This window comes from Myodes glareolus, chromosome 1, assembly GCF_982192425.1.
Source record: "Myodes glareolus chromosome 1, mMyoGla1.1, whole genome shotgun sequence".
Classification (NCBI taxonomy): Eukaryota; Metazoa; Chordata; class Mammalia; order Rodentia; family Cricetidae; genus Myodes; species Myodes glareolus.
The window spans coordinates 47,337,335-47,360,132 of NC_142026.1; the positions used below are offsets into that span (position 1 = coordinate 47,337,335).

A 22,798-nucleotide genomic window follows, 5' to 3' on the forward strand; every position below is an offset into this window, starting at 1 on the left:
AAACTCAGCTACTAAGTGGCAAACCATCTCCCTGGGCATCCCAGACACGAAACGAACCAGCCCCAAACCCTTGGACGATATCTGTGCGTCACTTCATCCACTCTTCTGGAGAATGTTGATTATCAGGAAATGGGAGTCACAGATTGAGTTTCCACAATTCTGTAACCAGGCTGTCTAAAACAGAATGAAGTTCAATGTGCAATGGTATGTCTCTAAAAATACAACTGTAAGAAATTGGCTGCGCAGTGGTGGCGCACACCTTTAATTCCTCAGTGAGTTAGAGGCCAGCCTGGTCTACAGAGAAAGTTCCAGGACAGCCAGAGAGGTTACACACACACAAAAAAAAAACCTGTCTCAAAAAGCCAAAGGGGAGGGGGGAAAAGAAAGAAAGAAAGAGAGAGAGAGAGAGAGAGAGAGAGAGAGAGAGAGAGAGGGAGGGAGGGAGGGAGGGAGGGAGAGAGAGAGAGAGATCTCAAATTTGCCCATTCAGTTTGGAGCTGGCTGAGGGACTAACACTATTTTCATAAAGCATTCACAAGTTCTGTTTTCCAGCCTAAAGTCACACACTGACTGCACCCACACAGATGACACGGAGAGACAGATATGGTCCATGTGTCTATATCGCTCAAAATAATACCTACTGGGGTCTTTCTACCCATAGTGCAGGAGAAGCTGTAGGATCTACCACACATAGCTCTTACACAAACAAATGCCTTTTTCACATCCACTACCCAAAATTGTTTACTTCCTTTTGTACAAATCCCAGCACTTGGGAGGCAGAGGTAGGAGGATCTCCGTGAGTTCGAGGCCAGCTTGGTCTACAGAGAAAATTCCAGGACAGCAAGTCTACACAGAGAAACCCTGTCCTAAAAAAGAAAAAAGAAAAAAAAAGAAAGAGAGAGAGAAAGAGAAACAAAGAAAGAAAGAGAAAGAAAGAAAAAGAAAGAGAAACAGAGAAAGAAAGAAAAAAGAAAGAGAAACAAAGAAAGAAAGAAAGAAAGAAAGAAAGAAAGAAAGAAAAGAAGAAAGAAAGAAAGAAAAGAAGAAAGAAAGAGAAAACAAAGCCATATGTGATAACACAAACACCTGTAACTCCAGCACATGGGAGACTGAGGTAAAAGACAGTCATGCCTGGGCTACAAATCAATACTCTGTCTCAATGACCCAAGAAATACTTTCAGTACTGGACAAAATGGTTTTGAACACTCTTGAAAGCAATTTAAAAGCTGTTATAAACAGTGACAGAACTCCTTGTTTGAATGAGCTGATTTGTCTTGTTTTTGCTTAGGTGTTTATGTATTTGTGTGTGGGTATGTGCACTGGAATACAAGTGCCAACAGACTAGAGGCATCAACAGAGGCCAGCGGCACCAGGTTGCCTGGTGCTAATGTCACAGCGACCCATCTGGCGTGGGTGCTGGGAACTGAACCAAACTGGGATCCTCTGCAAGAGCAGTAAGGGCTCTTAACTGCTGAGCCACCTCTCCAGCCCCCTGATTAACTGGTTTAAAAAGACTTCTAGACACGCTTTACTACCTTAGCCACCTCCCAGAATACACTGGCAATGATGATTGGCATAGCACCAAGGCAGGAGGGCAGGAGCAGAGGCAGCTGAAGGACACCTGGGGCCAGGGCAATCCCTGTCCCGCTTAGGAATCCCCTGTCCTGGGAACTTCTATGAGGCATCACCAAGATAGATCCTAAAAATAAAGAAGAACACCAGGTGGTGGTATACGCCTTTAATCCCAGCACTCGGGAGGTAGAAGCAGGGGGATCTCTGTGAGTTCGAGGCTTGCCTGGTCCACAGAGTGAATTCCAGGCCAGCCAGGATTACATAGAGAAACTCTGTCTAGAAAAAAAAAAAAAAAAAAAAAAGGAAGATCCTACAATATACATATAGTTCAACTTTAAAACAAGCAGAAATAAAATTCCCAGGGTGGGGTTACTTTTCTGTGGAGGGTAATGCCTGGAAGGGAGAATGGGGAGCAGACAATATTCGACCTCTTAATCCAAGCGCCTGCATAGGGCTTTGTGCAAGACTGTAGTGGGTCCAACTTAATCTGTGCACTTTGCTGTTAGACTTCGATCTAGAAATGTACAGAACATGTCATAAACTTGGTCAGCTGAAGGAAATCACGAAGCCCTGCAGTATCCATAGACTCAACCCGAAGCTGTTCCTTGCGCTTCTCCATCAGGAATCCCCTTGTGGAAAGGATCCATTTAAAATCTTTAAGCCTTAAGGCTACTGGGCTGTAAAATAGACTTAGGGGAAGAAGCTGGCTGGAAAAGTTTTCCAGAGTGGCATGCCAGGTAAGGTGCCCATTAGCACGAATATGGAATATATCTGCTAGCGGTTCATATCCTAACACGTGGCCCCCAGCTAGGGGCACTATTTAGGGAGGCTGCAGAATCCCTAAAAGGTAAGGTCAGGCTGAGAAGTGGCCCACTGAGGACTAGCCTTGGGTCACACTGGTCTTAGGTCACAGACTCGCTATTCTAGTCAGTTTTCTCTGCTTTCGGTTTATTCCTGAGACGTGACCAGCCACCGCGAACTCCTGCAGTCACAGATCCAGCCCATGCCAGTCACCACGCTTTCCCCAACATGATGGACTGAACGCTCTCACCTGTGGACAAAAATAAACCCCGCCTCCCTAGCACACTGTTTCTGTCGTGCATTTTTGTCGCAGAGAAGAAAATAGACGAATGCAGAAGTGTCGGCATTTTACAAATAAGGAAGCCGAGTCCCCCAGAAGTGACGCTTGCCAGTCAGTAGGTGCCCAGTCTTCCTCTACCCCCTGCCCCCCTCGGCTCATCCACCTCCCACTGACCACCCTGGCAGCTAAACTTAGATGGCTGCCGCAGCAGATCAAGTCCCTCTAAATCTAACAGGCCCCACCCCAGCGGTCCAGTCCTCCTACATGATGTCAAGTTTTGCAAGCTGACATTTCCTGGACCAAATGACAGTGCTTCTGGGTAGCCCATGAGGAACTGAAGGGAGCCTAGCTTAGGTCACAGGGTTGGTTACTTCCTAGTAAGGGAGCTGTGAAAAGTGAAATAGCCCAAAAGAACACGGTCACGCCCCAGCATAGCCTTTACCTCACACACCTGCTGATCAGAGACAAAGCCAGCTACAGTGGTGAAGACCAAACGCAAGGGCACACCCGCATGTGAGCAGCCCATAGTGACCTGGGGCCTGGGGCTAGCCCCGTCCCCCAAGACAGACCTATTACAGAGACAAAGGAGCTAACTGTGTCTATTAACTATTAACTATTCTCAAGGTTAGACCCCGCCCAATAATGCCCCTGACCTTTTCGCGTCTCACACATGCTCAGAATTAAGGAACTATCATCTTGACCTCTCAGAGAACAAAGCTAACGGGCTGGAGAGGTTGTTCAGTTAAGAGTGCTTACTGCATTTTCGGAGCAGCTCAGCACATGTAGTGGCTGCCCACACATATCTCCAGCTCCTAGGGATCTGACATCCTTTTCTGACCTCCTCAGGTATCTGGACAGAGAGACAGGCACACATACACATGAACGTACAAACAAACAAATAAAATGAATCTTTAAAAACAAAAGCCTTGACCAGGCCCATGGCATTACAGGATTCACCAATCTTCCTCACGTAGATATGTTTCAAACCTGGTCCAATCATTCGATCAGATTATTTTTTAGAAAAAAATTTAAATTTAAGATCACCCTCTGTGGCGGCTTAAATGAGATTGGCCCCCAAGAGGCTCACACATTTGCTTTCTTGGTCCTGAGTTGGTGAAACTGTTTGAGGAAGGATTAGGAGAGGAGGTATGGCCTTGCTAGAGAAAATGTGTCACTGGGGGTGGGCTTTGAGGCCAGATGCTTTCTCCCCGCCCCCCCCCAGTCTCTCCTCTTTCTCTCTATCACCCCTCCTCTGGCACTCTCTCTCTCTCTCTCTCTATATATATATATATAGATATAGATATAGATATAGATATATAGATATATATAGATATGTCTCTCTCTCTCATATATGTGTGTGTGTGTGTGTGTGGTGTGTGTGTGTCTGTGTGTGTGTGTGTATTTCTGCCTCTTGCTTGTAAATGACAAATTTCTGTGCCCCGATAAGCCTCTCCACCAACCCTGCAAGACAAATCAAAACAAGCCAAACTGGATTAGAAAAAGCCCACGGTTCATGGGTAAAATGGTCCCGGATGATTTTCCAACTCCTTAGAGAGGAGATATAAAGAGAGACCAGTCTAAATGTTTTTCCAGAGGGCAGTTTAAACATCCTGTAGGAGTGGTCCTGAGCATCTCTGGGGGAGGGGTCATCATTTGGTAGGCTTTCTGAGACGTGACAGGGTTTGGAGAGAGACTGGGGAAGGTGCTTGTGGGGAAGCTTCCACCGTAACATTCCAGACTCTTTGGGGATTGGATGCCAGGGGCAGGGGTGAAGCTTACCTGAGCAGTAAGCTGTAATGCTGCTCCGGCCACCGATATCTTGCCGCAGCGACAGAACACTCCCACACACTCCTGCCTCTTTTTCTTTCTCCCTGAAGTGCTGGGCACCAAACGCTTTGAGCATTTTTAGCAAGTACTCTTATCACTGAGTTACATCTCAGTCCCAAGACACATATACACTTGTGAAAAAAAAAAATTCACGGGCTGGAGAGCTGACTCAGTAGTTAAGAGTACTGACTCTTCCAGAGCACCCGGGTTCAAATCCCAGCACCCACATGGCAGCTCACAAGTGTCTGTAACTCCAGTTCCAGGTTTGTTTGTTTGAAACAGCCATGGTTTGTTTGTTTCGAAAATAACGTCTCCCTGTAGCCCTGGATGCCCTGGAACTCAAGAGATCCACCTGCCTCTGCCTCCTGAGTGCTGGTGTTAAAGGTGTGTGCCACCATGGCATGGCTAAAGCATCGTTTGTTAATGAAGCATCCTGATGCGTGTTACATAGCTTTGAGCTTCAGTTTCCCTTCAGTAAAACGGGCATGAAAATAGAAATTTCCCCCACAGTCCCTACTCTGGAGAGATTAAACATGGCCGCAAGGTGTCTAGGACCTGCCTAAATTCAAACCCTCGCAAGGCCGCGGCAGGAAGACAATGAGTTCTAGTTCCAGACCATCCAAGACTGTACTCACTAAGTTTGGTGGTTGTTGTTGTTTTCGAGACAGGGTTTCACTGTGTAGCCCTGGATGTCCTGGAACTCACTCTGTAGACCAGGCTGGCCTGGAACTCACAGAGATCCACCTGCCTCTGCCTCCCAAGTGTGGAGATTAAAGGCGTGTGCTACCACCACTAGACATATGTCTTTTTTTTTTTTTTTTTTTAAGGTGACCACAGATCACAGATTCTTGCTGGTTTTCCACTCAGGGACATGAGTCTACTTTTCCTGCTTTGTTGTTAGACTGGCCTAAGGACAGTGGTAATCAGGAAGGGGAAATGGTCTCCTGGGGTCTGTGAAGCAGGACACAGAAGCCCTTTAGCTCCCAATCACCCTGGGTTCTCAGAACACGTTTTTATGGAAGCAGCCGTGTAACACCCAACTCGGACGGCTGGGTAGGAAAAGACTCTAAGAAAAAAGATGCCTGATTGACTAGCCCAGCCTGGACACTGGGAACGTATGTGACAAAGCTTCTCTGTGGCTCTGGCCACAGCCACTGGCACACAGGAACTGCCCGTCAGAACGGCCCACGTGAGGGCACTCAGCCCACAGGACCCCAGGTTGTTGTTGCAACAACAGGCCACCAAAGATCAGCATGGAACCTGAGATGTGCCAGCTTGTGTCGGCTGCTCTGACGCGGGGCCTGGGACCTTTCCTTCACAGCCTGCAGCCATGACAGGCTCATTAAGGATGTAGACTGACGTACCTATTTACATTCTTGAGGGTTCCTACGAGTGGGAAAGAAAAGAACGATTTCCGGCCTCAACCCAAGGCTGTGTGTAGTCCCTTCACACCAGCGCTGCCAAGACCCGCGCAACAACCGTGGCAGACTCTTACTGTGTTTGCCAGTTTATAATTGCTGGCTTTCCTCCACACAGTGACTGTTTATGGGGGAGGGACTGGAGTGGGGACCAAACTCAGGGCCTCACACACTGTAGACATGAGCTACATCTACCACTGGGCTACACCCTCAAGCCTTTTGTGTGGCCTTTCATTTCAATACAGGGTCTCTCTAAGTTGCCCAGGCTGGCTCCAAACTTACGTTGTAGTTCAGTCAGACCTTGAATGGGTTATTCTCCTGTTTAGGTCACTGGAATTATAGGCCTGATTCCGTAGATATTCTTATTAAGGAAGAAATCATGGGCAAAATTAGTACTATGTGTGCTAACTTTGGCCATAACCGTGAATTAGGATGGGCACATCTCAGATGACACAGCGATGCTGAGCCAGTCAGACGCAAAGCCCCAAAGCAAGTCACACAAATAGCGATCATGTGGCATGACAGTTCAATCGTTAGAACATTCACATTTTGGTTATAAATCCGACGACATTAAAATTAACATTAGTTTCAATGTATATTATTAAACCTTAAGTCATCTTATTAAGGCTAGCTAACGAGGTGGGGTATAAAAATAATCTAATTAGTCTTTTAAGAAGACTTTGAAAAATTGATGTGTCGTGTTTATTAATAGTTCCTTATAAAAATGAATTGCTTTGGAACACGCTTAAATTATTTATCTTATGAAAATGCTTTTTACGAATGAAGCCTAATGCACTCTTTGTTTTACTTTGCCACACCATCTTTGCCACAGGAAGCAGCCAGATCCACGTAGTAACACGCATAACAAGACTGTTGACGAGGCTCCCTGGGCAGGGAGGTTCTATGGCAGTCAGTAGAGAGACCATGATCAACGGTCCGTGGAGACCAATGTGTGTATCTAGGATTTTATGAAATTTCATCTTTGTAATAATAGCAGAAAATGTAGTGATGTGGCCCAACCTCAGTCCACTTCCACAGGGTGGTTCCAAGCGTCCCTTGGTGGGCCCTAAAAATGACAAAAGGTGGGTTCAGCTGTGTCACCGCTCAGCATGAGAACCTGCAACAGCTCCCTGACCTGACACATTGAGCATCCTCAGAAGAGACCTGTGCTTCCTACCTGTGCGCCACAGCACAGCCTGCACCATCCACAGTCCCGAGTCAGAGACCAAGTGTGTTCATTAACCCACAGCCCAGCCTCGCAGTCAATGCAGGACTTAACTGGTTCTTTCAATTGTTGACTTTCTTAAAGGGAAAACAATGGAGCCCTGTGTAAACATTATCGACTTGACTGTGAAAGTGAAACCGGGCAGAAAGGAGAGACAGCCCGGTCAGCATCGTTCTAAGACAGCCAGAGGTGGAGCAATGTGGTGACTGGATACAGAGTAAGCTCTAAAGCCAATGATATCCCCTTAATATCAGTTCCCTACGATGAAGGACATTGCTCTGCTGTGGCTGCACTCCAAAGTCGACGTGCCTCTGGTGTCACGTGTGCCCATAAGCCACAGTCTATCCAAGACACTTGTCATCTTCTGTTTCAAAACTCAGAAGTGGGATCCCGCCTGGCTAGCACACTCGGAAGTCACCATCACCTCTCAGACTCTTGCTTACTTGGGTGGATTGCCCAACGCAAGATGACTGAGATGACCCTCATAAAGGGTGAGTCCAACTGTGTCATTGCTCACTGTGAAAACATTCAACAGCACACACACACACACACACACACACACACACACACACACACACACGCTCGCAATCTGGCTGCAGATCTGCTACTGGTTCCTAAGACCACACCCTCCACCACCATCAATGGCCTTTCCTGCTTCCTTTTTCTCTGGCATTCCTAGTTGGCCTTGTGTCTCCTAGGCTGGCAGCTCTGTGAGGCAGAGGTCACGATACCTTTCTCATCTCTGTAATGGTTCACAGTGCATGGCAGGCACTCAGCCAATACCTGTGGCACCTGTCAGAGAGACACTGGATCTGTGCTGTGGGGGAGGGGGGAGTGCTACACTAACCCTGCCTCTTCTCTTCATATGCCAGTCTAAACAGGCCTGACAGTTGCAGCCCAGAGCTCTATGAAAAGATGGCCACATGGAAGATCCAGGATGGAATTTTCTATCTTTTTCTCAAGTCGCCACACTGGAGTTGCGAGGGTAGTTCAGTGGCAGAGTTCATGTACAAGGAAGGCCCTGGGTTTAATCTGCTGCTGAAGGAGGAGAAAGAGAGGGAGGGAAGGAAGGGAGAGGGAGGGAGGGAGGGAGGGAGAGAGGGAGAGAAGGAAGGGAGGGAAGGAAGGGGAGAGAGGGAGTGAAGGAAGGAAAGAAGAGAGGGAGGGAAGGAAGGTGAGGAAGGAAGGAAAGGAGAGAGGGAATGAGGGAGGGAAGGAAGGAGGAGGGAGGGAAGAGGAGAGGAGGGAGGGAGGGAAGAGGAGAGGAAGGCAGAGAGGGAGGGAAGGAGTGAAAGTCACACAGAAAACAGAACGAGCATATCCACAAACCTGCCTAACTTTGAGATCGTATCCATGGACTTAAGTCTTTGCTAGACCCCACTTTGACCTCTGAGGACGGTCAGTCATGGGACAGTGGCCTAGTAAGGCCTGCAGGGATAAAAACATCCCTTCCTGCTGTTACCACGGAAAGCCTTTGTCCTGTCGAGGCCAAGCCTGTCATCTCACACCACACAGAGACAGAAGCTCTCACTCCAAGTCCCTCTGACCCAGTGTCACCTCCCAGTGTTACCACTTTCCCTGACAATTCCACTAAGAACCCAGCCATCGCCACAGGTCACCCATTTCCTCCGCAGGAGGGCTTTGGAGGCTCTGTGCTGCAGCACACCCCCCTCTGGATCTGTCTCTCTCTGGGTCATGGTCACTCTGAAGTGAACAGCCTGGCTCATCTATGCCCTCTCGGCCGTGATGCTCGCCTCACTGCAGACTTGGGAGCAGTGTGCCAAGACCACTCCTGCCTCCCAAGGTTGTTTCTCTCAAGTATTTTGTCACCACAAGGAAAGTCTAAGTGACACGCCTTGTCTTCACCCCATCCTCCTGCCGGCCCTCAGTTTTCTGATAACCCGAGTCTCCCCTCCACCTTCAGGGGATCTAGAAGGAGGGGAAGTTAAGTCCAGGTTAAATAAGAACGGTCACACCCGAGCCACCAGAGAAGTCCAACAGGCTCCCGTACCGCGAGCACAGAAATATATCAGGTAAAATCTGACAGTATTTTATATGATTCTACCATTCTGTTACTAGACGGTAAATCCCACTTTCCTTTTCTTTATTCCCCTTACCAAGTTAAGTGCTGAGAAAGGCAGCTGTACCCATAGACATACCTCCCTCTTGGCAGCTCAGCAGCCATGCCAAGGGCAAGAGCTACAGACGCAAAGTCAACTCTTGCAAAAGCAAGCGACCAACACTTCCACAGTGTCCCTGACCGAGACTGAAGCACCCAACCCCAACACCTCCTCCCATGTTCCCAGGTCTCCTCAGGTTCCTTCATCAATCACTCATCTCACCTGTTTTGACCCATAACCCATACCACCTTTGAATAGACCATAGACAGAGCATCCCTAATCCATAGAGTTTGCATCTGAAATGACACAAAATCTCAAGCACTATGATGACACACTGAACTTGAAGTGTCTCGAATTTCAGATATTTGGATTAAAGATGATCTATCTTTAAAAGTCTAGGAAGGGCTGGGCCAGCAAGAGGGCTCAACAGGGGAGGGTACTTCCTGTCCAAGCCTAAATTCAATTCCTTGAATTCATGGTGGTAGCAAAGAACCAACTTCTGAAAGCTGTCCTCCTACCTCCACACTCCCTCGGTGACATACGCACTTCCACACTTAGACACACAATGTACAGGCACAAAGAGACGATAAGGAACAGAAGGAAGGAAAGGAGGGGCTGTGTAAATATTGCAAAATCTGAAAAACACCAGAATAGGAACTACTTTGTCCCCAAGCATGTCAGGCAAAGGGTACCGAACCTGTCATTTATTTTTCCCTTCTGTAGTAAAATGTGTGCCTCTGTGATGGTTAGCTTTGTCAACTCGACACAACCTAGAGTCACTTCAGAAGAAAGCCTTAACTAGGCATGCCTGTGGGGGACATCTTCACTGCCTTAACTGCTGTAGGATGACCCCTTCCACCCGATAAATCTACCGGCACTTTCTGTCAGCACCCAGGCACTGATATGCCACTCATGATCAAAATGCAGGACCAGGCAGTTTCATTTTGTTAAAATTTCATCTAATCAGGGAGCAACGAAGAAGAAATCAGACAGATCCAACTGTTGGGACTGTGTACAGGACGCACAGTCTGGATTCTGCAAAAGTAATACTATCACCAGGCATGGAGGCCCACGCCTTTAATCCCAGCACTCAGGAGACAGAGGCAGGTGGATCTCTGTAAATTCAAGGTCAGCCTGGTCTACAGAGTGAGTCCCAGGACAGCCAGAACTACACAGAGAAACCTCCCATCTCAAAATAAATAAATGACCACAACAACAACAACAAAAACTACAAAAGAAAAGATGGTTTCTACACGAAAACTGATTAACGAGTCACCACAGTCAAGTTACTCTGAGTTAGCTAGGATGTTTTTAAAACAGCTGTGAGGGCACACTGGAAATACCTGCGCATGGACTGTATGTTTGATGCTATTATTGTAGTTGTAACCAATGTGGGAGGTCAGATAATGATATTATGATTTGGTACATGAATGTCCTTTGTCTTAAGAGCATGCTGGAGCTGCGGCAGAGACCCGAGCATGTTGGAAATGGCATAACCGCCAAGCAGTAACTGTGGGGTAGAGGCAGCCTGAGCCTATGGGATGAGCTGTGTGTGTTGCCAATGGCAGAGCTGGGGATATGGAGCCCTTTGGAGGCCAGATCACAAGTGCATCCTCCGTGTCCTACACTGGGCTTTTGACACTGTTGGACCTTGGTTTTGCTTTGACTTGCTTATAACTGTGCCATGAGTCATACCTCTTGGAGACTATATGAGTGTTTGTGACTTATTTTTTATTTTATAGGAGCCTGTGCAGTGGTAAAGGAAGTCTTTGATCCTAGCACTTGGGAGATAGAGGCAGGCGAATCTCTGAATTTGAGGCTAGCCTGGTCTACAGAGTTACAGAATAAGTTCTAGGACAGTCAGGGAAAATTGAGAAACCCTGAACAGAGAAACCCTGTCTCAAAAAAAAAAAATTGGTGCCAAGGTGGCCAACTAAAATCCACTTAAAAACCTAAGAGAGCATGGAAAGGAATTCTAGAGATATGTAATATGACGGGGGCCGGCTTGTTGGGATTTCTGTCCCGCCCAGTACCTCACAACCAGCAAATCCCAAAGAGAAATCACACACAGGACTCCATAAGGTTATAAACTGATTGGCCCATTAGGTCAGGCTACCTATTAGTTCTTATGACTTATCTTAACCCATTATTCAAATCTATGTTAGCCATACGGCTCCATACCTTTCTCAGCTGGGCAAGTTACATGCTGCCTCTTCGGTGGTCTGCGCAGGAGTGACAGAGGAACTTTCCTGCTTCCCAGAATTCTCCTGTTCTCATTGCATCACCTCTACTTCCTGTCTGGTTTTCCCGCCTATACTGCCTGCCTGGCCAATCAGAGTTTTATTAAAATATGATTGACAGAATACAGAAAATTCTCCCGCATCATAGAGACAAAAGAACAGAGTTAAGCATGGTTTAACGTCATAGTTCCTTTAAGAGAGGTTTTCCTAATTCAACAGTAGCAAACAAAAAAGCCACATGGTTTTGGAACAGCAGTTTCCTGGGCTGTGCTAGCAGCACGGACTCCGGCTCCTACAGGAGACTGAGCATTTAAATGGGGTTTGTGGGCAGTGTGCTGCAAGTTACTTGACGGCATCATGGGCCAACTGGTTATCAGAGTTGCAGGGGTGAAAACAGTTCCCACCCAGCAGTCTCAGAGACAGTGAACAGACTTCCACCATGTTAGACTGGGTGGAGCAAGCAGGTAGGGCTGTATTTGTCCTAGCAATGCCGCTGCTTAGGTTTTTAAGAAACACAGCATTTTAAGAAGCAGTCTCGGTCAGAAAAGGATTACAGATACACAATAAAGATAAATTCAGATGAAAAAGACCTCTAAATGGGTCACAGTGTTGGATAAATGAATGTAGGCTTGGGAGAGAGAAGAAAAAGAATATAGACAGTTATAAAAAGAAGTAAATGGCTTTTAAAAAATAAAACAAAGTCTTTAAAGAAACGGAGTAAACTTGTAGAAAAAGTAATAGGAATAAAGAAAAATAAGTCATGTAATGATGGACTATAACAGAGAGTCTGGATTATGTATATTATTGTGTTTTCTTTTAATTTTTTGACTGTGAAGGAGCTAAGAACAGAGAGACAGTTCATTGTATGGGCTGCTAAGCTAAACCAGAATATATATTTTAGAGGTATCTTGATTTCAGAATTTGGGTCTAAGGATATGTTACTTTGGAAAAGAGGTTCTTCTTTTGTTTCCATGGAGGATGAGAACCTTCTAGACTAATGTGGTTTTATGAACCAAAATTCCCCAAAAGGTTGCTGTGAATGCCCCCCAAAAATTATTTCACCCAACAAAAAACAGGAAGCAGTTTGGAGAAAACTACACCCAAATTCCCAAACATTGTTTATAAATGTTTACATTTAAAAGGGGATATGCTGTAGAGATTTGCATTGATATAGATCTTAGTTTACTGATACACATTTAAGGTCAATTTTGTTATACTGTGTGTATGTATTTCCAGTCTTGCTTAAGGTACTGTGTTTGTCCAGCTCTTTTAAAAAATGTAATGTATAATTAAGAAATATAGGTTAATAGATAATCATCTATAATAGTCTAGCTTGTAGTCAAGTTAGTTAGGCTTTTTAGATGTACAGAGATGTATTTCAGATGGATAGGCATTTTTCAAAGACTATGAAATATGGCATTTAAAATGTTTTAAGAGCTTAAGACTTTTCATGACAATGAAACACATCTGCTCCTGGCAACACCAATTACTTCAAGAAGATGATGGGTACTGAAGAGGCTCCTTATGGAGTTGGTTAGCCATTTGAGCAAGAAACTGCTCTTGCCTGGACTGCTTGATGTTATGCTGTATGAACTGGACATGCAGGGCTCACAGAGAAATTATTGCTGAACTTTCTAAAGGTTAGACAATTCTTTTGGGTTCCTGCTTTATGAAAGAGTCTGTAAGACATTCTGCAGGACACAGAAAAATGTGACTGACAAACTGTCAATACAGGCAGAATTGTCCTTGAAATTTCCTGCTTCATAAAAAGTCTGCTGGATACTATGGGGCTGTAGGCTGAAGATGGATGCCCCAATGATACAGAAGAACTTTGGGTGACTGTCCAGGCACTGAGATGTCTCTGTCCATTCTAGTTTTGGAAGTTACAATGCACTTTCTGTTAACTTAGGTAACATTATATCCTTCTGAAGTCTTTGATGGAGTTGAAGAATAATTATAATTATAGTTTTCCTTAGTTATGATAAAAGATAAAGTATATATAAATGTTTTCATTGTAATTCTTGCTTGATACCTGTTTTGTTATATGTAATTTTACTATGTTAAAGTTAAAACCTTTCTTTTTATTTAAACAGAGAAGGGGAAATGATATGGGAGGTCCTTCTGTCTATGTGTTGCTCTTATTGGTTAATGAATAAAGAAACTGGCTTGGCCTGATAGGGCAGAGTAGAGCTTTGTGGAGAAAACTAAACTGAATGCTTGGAGAAAGGAGGAAGAGTCTGGGAGAAGCCATGTAGCCCTGCCAGAGACAGATACTGGATGGAACTTTACCCGGTAAGCCATAGCCACATGGTGATTCACAGGTTAATGGAAATAGGTTAAATTTAGATGTAAGAGTTAGCCAAGAAGAACTTAGAGCTAATGGGACAAGCAGTGATTCCATTAATATAGTTTCTGTGTGGTTATTTCAGGGCTGAGCAGCTGGGAACTAACTAGCCGCCTCCTTACAACAAATTGGCGCCCAACTGAATATTTTAGAAAGACTTGAGGCTTTAGATGTTTTAAAAAGACTGAACTTTTGAAGTATTTGAATTTTTAAAGACTATGGGACTTTTAAAAGTTTCAATGTTTTATACTGTGATATTAATATTAACATGCCATCTTGGGAACAAGTATGAAAGAAAGGGTTCTAGAAAATAGCAATATGCTTGTGTGTCAAGTTAACAAAGTATCAATTGTGCTGCCTAGTTTTCTGTCCACCTGACACAAGCTAGAGTCATTTGGGAAGAGGAATTCTCAAGTGAGAAAATGTCTCCCTAAGACCAGCCTATAGGCAAGTTTGCAGGGTATTGCCTTGATTGGTGACTGATGCCGGAGAGCCTAGCTCACCCTAGTCACTCTGGACAAATATCAAAGAAAGCAGGCTGAGCAATGTATGAAGGACAAACCAGTAAGCAGCACCCCTCCATTGCCTCTGCTTCAGTTCCTGCTTCAGGTTCCTGACTTGAGTTCCTACCCTGACTTCCCTCAGTGATGGGCTGAGATAGAAGTATAAGATGACATAAACCCTTTCCTCCCCAAGTCCCTTTTGGTCATGGTGTTTTATCACAGCAATAGAAACCCAAAGTAAGGCACAGCCTCAGTTGCAGAAGAGGCCCCAGAATGCTGGAGCTGCCATGGCCAGAGAAAGACTACCAAGAACAGCAGTAGGTTTTGTGGCGCCATCCTAAGCCTATGAAACAAGCTGCTTACTATGCGATAGCAGAGCTGGAGAAGCAGAATTTCCAGAGCCTTTCGGAGCCCAGAAGATCATAAGTGAGTTCCAGATGCTAGACACTGAACTACAGAACATGGATTTTGGTATAGCTTTTTTGTTTGTTTTGTTTTGTTTTTGGAGACAAGGTCTGTTCACATAGCCCTGGCTGTCCTGGAACTCACTATGCAGATCACGCTGGCCTCAAATTCACAGAGACTCACCAGATTGTGCTTACTGAGTATTGGGATTAAAGATGTGTGCCACCACACCTGGCTTTAACTTTGATATGATGATTCTTATGTCCTTGGTTCTTCCATTTGGGGATTAGAAATATTTACTTTTTGTGTTTGTTTCTTTGTTTTTATTATTTTCTATTTTAAAGAAACACACAGATTAGAGATTTTGGAAATTTTTTGGTTTTGTTTGTTTGTTTGTTTGTTTGTTTGTTTGTGACAGGGCTTCTCTGTGTAACAGCCCCGGCTGTCCTGAACTCACTTTGTAGACCAGACAAGCCACCAACTCACAGAGATCTGCTTACCTCTGCCTCCCCAATGGTGGGATTAAAGGTGTGACCACCTCCACCCAGCAAGATTTTGATTTTTTTTAAGAGACAATAATAGATTGACCCAGGAGTGTAAGTCAAAAAAATACCTCTCTTCCCCAAACTGCTTTTGGTCAGAGCACTGTTAATCACAGTAGCAGAATGGAACCAGAACAGGGAGATAAGAAAGGGGCCAGTGGCCGTGTGACATGGGTCCTGAGTATAATCTCCCTAACACGAGGACAGTGAGGAACAGGCTGCTCGCTGAAGTCTGTTTTGAGTTCCTATTGAGGTGAAGGACTGCACTCCCTCTACCTGAGGAAGCTGGTAAGGTGAATTCTGGTGTAGTCAAGGTAGAAAGGTCACACATTAGGCAGCAGGGACAGAGAGTGGCATCCACAGAGCATACTGATGGTGTGATGCTAGGATGGTTCCATGACGTGCTGAGAGAAAGTGTGAGGTAAGTGAGATACAATGGCAGCTGAAAAAGAGGAATCTGGACACTGGAAAGGATGTGAGCAGCCCCTTACTGTAAGGCTTTGTGAGAGAGAAATGGGGGCTCCACTCCCAAAACAACTTCTCTCCCACTGACCACCCCGAGTCTCTCCCATTTTTGATTTCTCACCCCCCACACATTTGATGCAGTCGGAGGGCCAGAGCCATAGTTTGGGGGCTCTGCAGTTACCAGAGCCATAAACCAGACTTTGTTTCCCAAAGTTTCCAGCCTTGGATATTTTGTTACATAGAAACAGAAAGCCAACCCAGACTGTAGCTACCTACTCTAACACGGTATGCATGAGTTCCCAGTAACTCCCAACACTCTCAGATGATCCTATCGGATGCTCTCAGTTGCAGAGCGCTCAGAGTAGTCCATCTGATGTCACACTGCTCCCATGAGCTGAGCTTTGTGGTGAAAGAAGACTTCCCACTCCGGATCCTAATGCCCTTGGATTCACAGAGTCCTACCCTGGACAAGTCCTACACAAATCTGCATTCCCACCACCCAGACGCCTCATGGAAATCCTGGGTGTGTGCATGCTCTTTGGTGAGGCACCAGAGAGATACTGACAAAGGCCATGGGGAGGGGTTTCCACTGCTCCTCACCAGAAGCAGGGAAGCCCTCAGTTGTATTTTAAAATACTCACTCAGCTGCTAAGGAAGTAGCAGAAATCTCTAAATTGTTGTCAAGACAACCAAAGCACAAATACAAACCTCTTTGGGATCCCATCCGGAAGCAGTTTTTTAAGCACACAGGCCCAAAAGAAATAGGCTACCCCTCCCCCTCCTTGTCTCCTCTCTGTCTCCATCTCCTGCTCTTGCCACATGCCAATGTGTGAGAAAAATTCGTACTGGGAAACTTTCCACCTTTGAGGTTAAGACAGCTGCGGCAATACTGTTTTTGCTCGCGTTTGAGAATGTACGTTGGGGGGGGGGTGGTGGTGTTGTTTTTAAGCCTCCTGTTTCGTAACACGAGTACAGATTCCATAGTGTGATAGGCTGGCACATTCTTGGCAAAACTTACTGGGTCCTGAGGGTCCACAGACCCCTGTCCAGTAGGGTCAAACATGCCCCTGACCATGGCTAGCTTCCACAGTGTGCCCACTGCCCAGTGGGGTCAAACATGCCCCTGACCATGGCTAGCTTCCACAGTGTGCCCACTGACCCCAGGGAAGAGCGCTCACAAAGGCTGGCTGCACTGTCTCATATGGCATAAACACGAGAAGCCCACAAATGTATAACAGGAAACATAAGTAAACTTGATGTTCTTGAGTCAAGATCACTAAGTGTCTTAATTAGGATTTCTACTGTGGCAATGAAACACCATAACCAAAGAGCAAGTTGGGGAGGGAAAAGTTTATTCACCTTATACTTCCATATCACTGTTCATAGCCCAAGGCTGTCAGGACAGGAACTCAAACAGGGCAGGAATCTAGAGGCAGGCGCTGATGCAGAGGTCATGAAAATGTGCTGCTTATTGGCTTACTCTACATAGCTTGCTTGGCCTGCTTTCTTACAGAACCCAGGACCACCAGTCCAGGGTTGGTACCATCCACAATGGGCTGGGCCTCCCCATCAATCACAAAGAAATGCCCTACCGCCTTATGCAGGCATTTTCTCAGGCCCCTTCCTCTAGCTTGTATCAAGCTGACATAAAACCAGTCAATACACTAATCTATCAGAGAATGTCCCACAGGCCAATGCCAATCCAACTTGGAGCACTCATCAAATGAAGCAAAGTCAGACACACCAAGTAAACAATAGGAGCATTAGAGTTCTAGAAGGCACAGGGACAGGTAAAGAGATCATGCCACCCGGCCACCTGGCACTACTTGTCACAATGACCCTAATGTCAGAAGATAAATCTTCCAACCCAAGGGCAGGAGCTTGAGACCGCAGCAAAGAGTCGTCAGCGGGGACCCATCCAAAAAAAAAAAACCAACCTGTACCTTGAGCAGGGAGCATGTTTTCCAACAAGAAACCAAGCCCAGACTAGCCACTAAACCTCTCCAGCAAGGGTAAGGCTTTGCTTTATAGTAAATACACTCTGTCACCTTCAACATATCTGAGGGTAAAGCTGGCAGGGTCTTGATCATACTAAGATTTCGGGGAGGTGCGACATAGCTTTCTAAACAGATCAGGAAGCTGAGGGCCATCACATGCAGTACTTCACCTGGAACAGACAACCCTCACCATAACAACAGAAGGTCCCTAGGATCCCTGCTAAAATCCTAAAAGGACCAAAGGGCTCATGATTGATTCGCTCTCCATCTTTGGGCCCAGAGGCTCTCTCAAATTCAGACAGTACAGGGCCATAGACCTCCTTCAAACACCACCTCATAGAAAGAACCGGCCTATTTAGATAAGCAGCTAGAAATTCAGCCTGGCCCAGAGAAGGACCAGCCAAGCCAGGGAGCCTAAAGACTAGTTAGTACTCACTATGGACAAGGTCTTTCTCTCCTTGCAACAGAATATCTTCTGACCTCAGGAAGACTAAAACGTGCAACTACCTTCAAAATCAGGAGGATACCGATGTGCTGTGGTCCAAATGAAGTTTCAAAACTTCTAAAGATTCTTTCTCTGTTACAGAATCCTCCACCCCTAATTCAGATTCCTACTTGTAGGGCCATTGCAAAGACACAGCGGTCAAGATAAGACACAGCCTCCAGGAAGCTGGTGGTGACTGTTTGTTTGTGGAGATGGAATGATAAAGAGAGAGGGGGAGGGGAAGAGAGAGAGGACAAGAGAGAGGTTCTTTACTTGGCCAGGCTTGCTATAGTGTACTCCAGCACCACAGACCATCAGGGAACAGTATCACACATATATCTTAAAGATACATTCAGTATAGTTCTCCACCTTCAAAGAGAAGGGGATGATGTGTCCATTCTACAATTCAGCCACTCATCCAGCCCTTCCAAACTCTGTTGCAGAAGACGGACCAGGTCCTCTGACTTCTGGTTCTGAGCTCTTGTCACCTGGCCACTCTTCTGGTAGGACTTAGAAACACTGAAACTAAATCTAAGGGTGATGTCTTGGGACCATGAGTGTGCCCCTAGGTAGGTTGCAAAGGATAAGGTGTCACCCACCCCCAGGAGTCAAAAATGTTTCCTGTTTCATCTTTTTTCTAAGTTTAATTGTGACATGCCCCACACACCCAAGCTTTCTCTTCCTTCTTTGGGACCTGACAGTCCTTTTAAATCTTCAAAGGCCTTTCTCCCATGGATTCTTGAAATCTAAGTCTAGACGATAGTGAACAACCCAGAAGACATGAAGCTTGTATCATTATAACACCAGAAGTTCCAGAGAGAAAGGCAAGAACAGCAGCCCAGGCAGCCTGCATGGGTGAGGAGCCCTGGGGAGGCCTTGCTGAACACCAAAGGGGAAGAAAGGGCCTTTGTGGGACCCCAAAGGATTCTCCACAAATACAGCAACTGGTGGAAAGCGGTGAGGGCTGTGTGGGGTCAGTTCCCAAGGCTTTTCAGTAAAGGATCCCTCGGAACCCAGAGGAACCCAGACGAAGGAAGCCACAAACCATTGGTACATTCAATCCTAGTCTACATCGTGGCCTGTATACACTTCCTCGTCCATCTTGACAGACCCATTAGCTTGTCTTTGAGAAGAATGAATATGGACCTACCCTGCCCCGCTCTTCTATTTAGGAAACACTTTTTCTAGCAGAGTCAAATTTGCCTGCTTCAAGGGCGGTACACGTGGTGCTGAGACCAAAGGCTACACGGCTTAACATTAAATTCCGAAATTTAATGTGGGTAGCCCCAAGGAAATGACTCCCTTGGAGTTGGGATGTCTGTCTGGTCTGCGGGTCACACGGGTTAGATGCTGTTTCTTTGTTTCTGACTGTTTCTGTTTCCTGGGACTAAGAAGAGCGATGGGGGGGGGGTGTTGGAGGGGGTCGTTCTGCTTCTGTTCATCCACTGCACGAAAAGTGTACTAGACACACAGTTCATACATAGTTCGTTATTTCTGCTTTGCAGTCGGGCCAAGCCTCCGGTTCTCCCACCCTCAGTAGGAAGGACTGATTTGATGGCTTGTTTTCTGAGTTCTCCCACCCTCAGCAGGAAGGATTGATTTGATGGCTTGTTTTCTGAGTGAATGAAGCAATTGCCACCAGTCACCCACCCACCCCCGCAGGAGGCAGAGGAATACCAGTAACTTAAGCATTCCTCAGGGAACCATCCATGGCGGAGACGAAAGCCCTAGGGGTCCAAGGGACTGCAGGACCCTCTGTTGTCTGGTCCTCGACAGCCCTCCCCCTTGCCCAACCCTCAACCTGGAGAGGCCCAAGGTTCCCCAACGCGCGGGCGCAGATGGAGCAATCGGAGACGCTCGGGAGCAGCTGGGACCCGGCGGCCGGTGCCGGGCGCGGGAAGGAGCGCGCCGGGGCCGGGCGGCGCGGGGGACAAAGGCGCGCGGGAGCGGGGATCCCCGTAGGCTGGAGTCAGGACTCACCCCGAGAAGACACACTTTGAGCTCCCGTATCGCCATCATGTGCTTTGGGCCGAGCCGGACCGGGGCTCAGCAGCATCGTCCGGGCCGCACCGCGCCCAGCCTGCGTCCAGCCGTCTCCCAGAGCTCTCGGCCGCCGCGGGGCGGAACCGTCGCCGGGGCTATTTCTGGGCCGCGGCCTCCGCGGTCGGTCACGTGCCGCCGGCCGGCTCCTCCCGACGCGTCTAGTCTAGCCTAGCCGCCCGGCTTCGGCTCCGCCCGGGTGCCGTCGGCGTCGGCCTCCGGTGGCTACCCAACACCGGACTTGCGGGCAGTCGGACATCACCAGTCCCTGGAGATCTGAAGCCACGACCGGTCGCGTCATAAAGAGCCATTCGTACAGTTTATGCTGTTGGCTCTGGTTCTAAGAAGGCACTTCCAAGTCGCTGGGTAGTACCACCGCAAAATGACCCTGGCATCTAGATGCAAGGAACAAGGGCGAGGACCGGGATAAGTGGAGGAAAGAAAGGGTTAACTTGACTCATCTACTACCCGGGCTTCCAATCTCTCCTTTCCAATACTTCACTCTGCCCTACAGTGCCTTTTTCTGTGTGTAGCAAAAGATTATCCGCAAGGCAGTCGTTTGCAGATTCTTCCAAAATCAGCGTGCCAGAGCCTAGGAAAGGAAGGGTGTATTCTAGACAGGAAGCCCCCTTCCTCCACGTAGAAAATCCTACAGCTGTGTGGAGCTCAGCCAGAAGCAAAGCCAGAACTGTGGCTGACAGCCCTTCTCCAGACTCCTCTAGGACACGGAGGTAGCCAGAGGCTTCGCACAGAGGGGCCATGCGGCCTTGTGTGATTGATACTCAAGCCTCTGGGATGGCTTCATTCGTTGACGAATAGAAAGGTCAGTTTTTCCTGGGCGGTGGTACCGCACACCCTTAATCCCAGCACTCGGGAGGCAGAGGCAGGCGGATCTTTGTGAGTTCGAGGACAGCCTGGTCTACAAGAGCTAGTTCCAGGAGAGGCTCCAAAGCTACAGAGAAACCCTGTCCAGAAAAAACAAAAAAGAAAAAGAAAGAAAGAAAGAAACAGAAAAAAGAAACAGAAAAAAGAAAAGAGAAAGAAATGTCACTTTTGCAAGTAGCCTAAATTTACTGGCACTAAACAACTCCATTTGGCCTGGGATGCCGCTCAGTTGGTAGAGTGCTTGCCCATCAAGCCTGAAGCCCTGGGTTTGATCCCCATTCCCCGTGGTCGAGTCCTTCCTCCCCATCTGCCCCGCCCCGCATAAATCCAGGCTTGGTGTTAGATCTGGATTGATCCAGGCAATATGGATATAAAGATACACACCTCTACAGAAGCAGAATTGTGCTTTAATCAGAAGCAAGTAAGCAAGCAACCTCTCAGGGGAAGTGGAGACTGTGTACCCAAGCACAGGAGGCAACTGGCTTTATGGGGCACGTTGAGAGAGGGAAGTTTTTTCTATAGATTTTTTTTTCTTTGTAGTTTCAAGGCCCAGCAATGCTGGCAGATGTTCTCATTACAGTATTGACTTTCTTGCCAGACAGGTGTTCTTATCAGCATGCTGAGTCTGGAGTTTCTCAGCTCTTCTGAAGTTCCTTATTGTAGGTCATTAACCCTTCAGTGTCATGTGCCCTTAATGCTAGGTAAGAGGAAGATCAGAAGTTCAAGAATATCCTGAGCTACCTAGAAAGTTCCAGGACAGCCTGGGTTACATGAGACCTTCTCTCAAATAAACAAAACAAAAGCCAGGGGGCTGGAAAGATGGCTCAGTGGTTAAGAGCATTGCCTGCTCTTCCAAAGGTCCTGAGTTCAATTCCCAGCAACCACATGGTGGCTCACAACCATCTGTAATGGGGTCTGGTGCCCTCTTCTGGCCTGCAGACATACAGACAGACAGAATATTGTATACACAATTAATTAATTAATTTTAATAGAGCCAGGGACTTCTTGTTGTTTGTTGGTTTGGTTTTTTAAGACAGGGTTTCTCTGTGTAGCCCTGGCTGTCCTGGAACACACTCTGTAGACCAGGCTGGCCTCAAATTCAGAAATCTACCTGCCTCTGCTTTCTGAGTGCTGGGATTAAAGTTGTACACCACCACCGCCCTGGCCAAAAGCCAGTTTTACGATGTATTTGTTTCTGTATTTTATGTATACGGATGTTTTGTCTGCGTGTACATCTGCATACCAGAGGAGGGCAATGGATCCCTTGGACTACAGTTATAGATGGTTGGGAGCTGCCATGTGGGAGCTGGGATTTGAACTCAGGACCTCTGGAAGATCAGCCAGCGTTCTTAACTGCTGAGCCATCTCTCCAAGTCCCAAGAGCCAGTTTTAACAAGTCATTCTAAAGTCCTCTGGTGTCTTTCATAGCTTTCCACATCTGACTAGTGGGTCTTCCCATTTTTCCAGCAGATCTTGGTTACCATCCCGCTTCGCTCCTGTTCAAGTCAGATGGAAGGCACTCGATCCTGAAGCGGCCCCTCATGGTGAGATTTCCAAAGAAAGGCCTACGTAGAGAACAGCTCTAGAACCCTGGAGTCAAAAACGCAGGCCCCAAGATAAACTTGTAATTAATTAAATTCCCCAGAGTAG

General features: G+C 46.8%; 1 protein-coding gene across 1 annotated transcript in view; it reads right to left on the minus strand.

Moving 5' to 3' along the window:
- Rab31 (RAB31, member RAS oncogene family) overlaps nt 1-20,359 on the minus strand; it is a 129,919-nt gene extending 109,560 nt beyond the window's left edge. Inside the window, exon 1 of the mRNA XM_085695833.2 lies at nt 20,204-20,359. Within this exon, the coding sequence (XP_085551959.1) occupies nt 20,204-20,242 (39 nt within the window). The 5' untranslated portion in view covers nt 20,243-20,359. The remainder of the gene's footprint in view (nt 1-20,203) is intronic.
- Nucleotides 20,360-22,798: the final 2,439 nt, after the last annotated feature.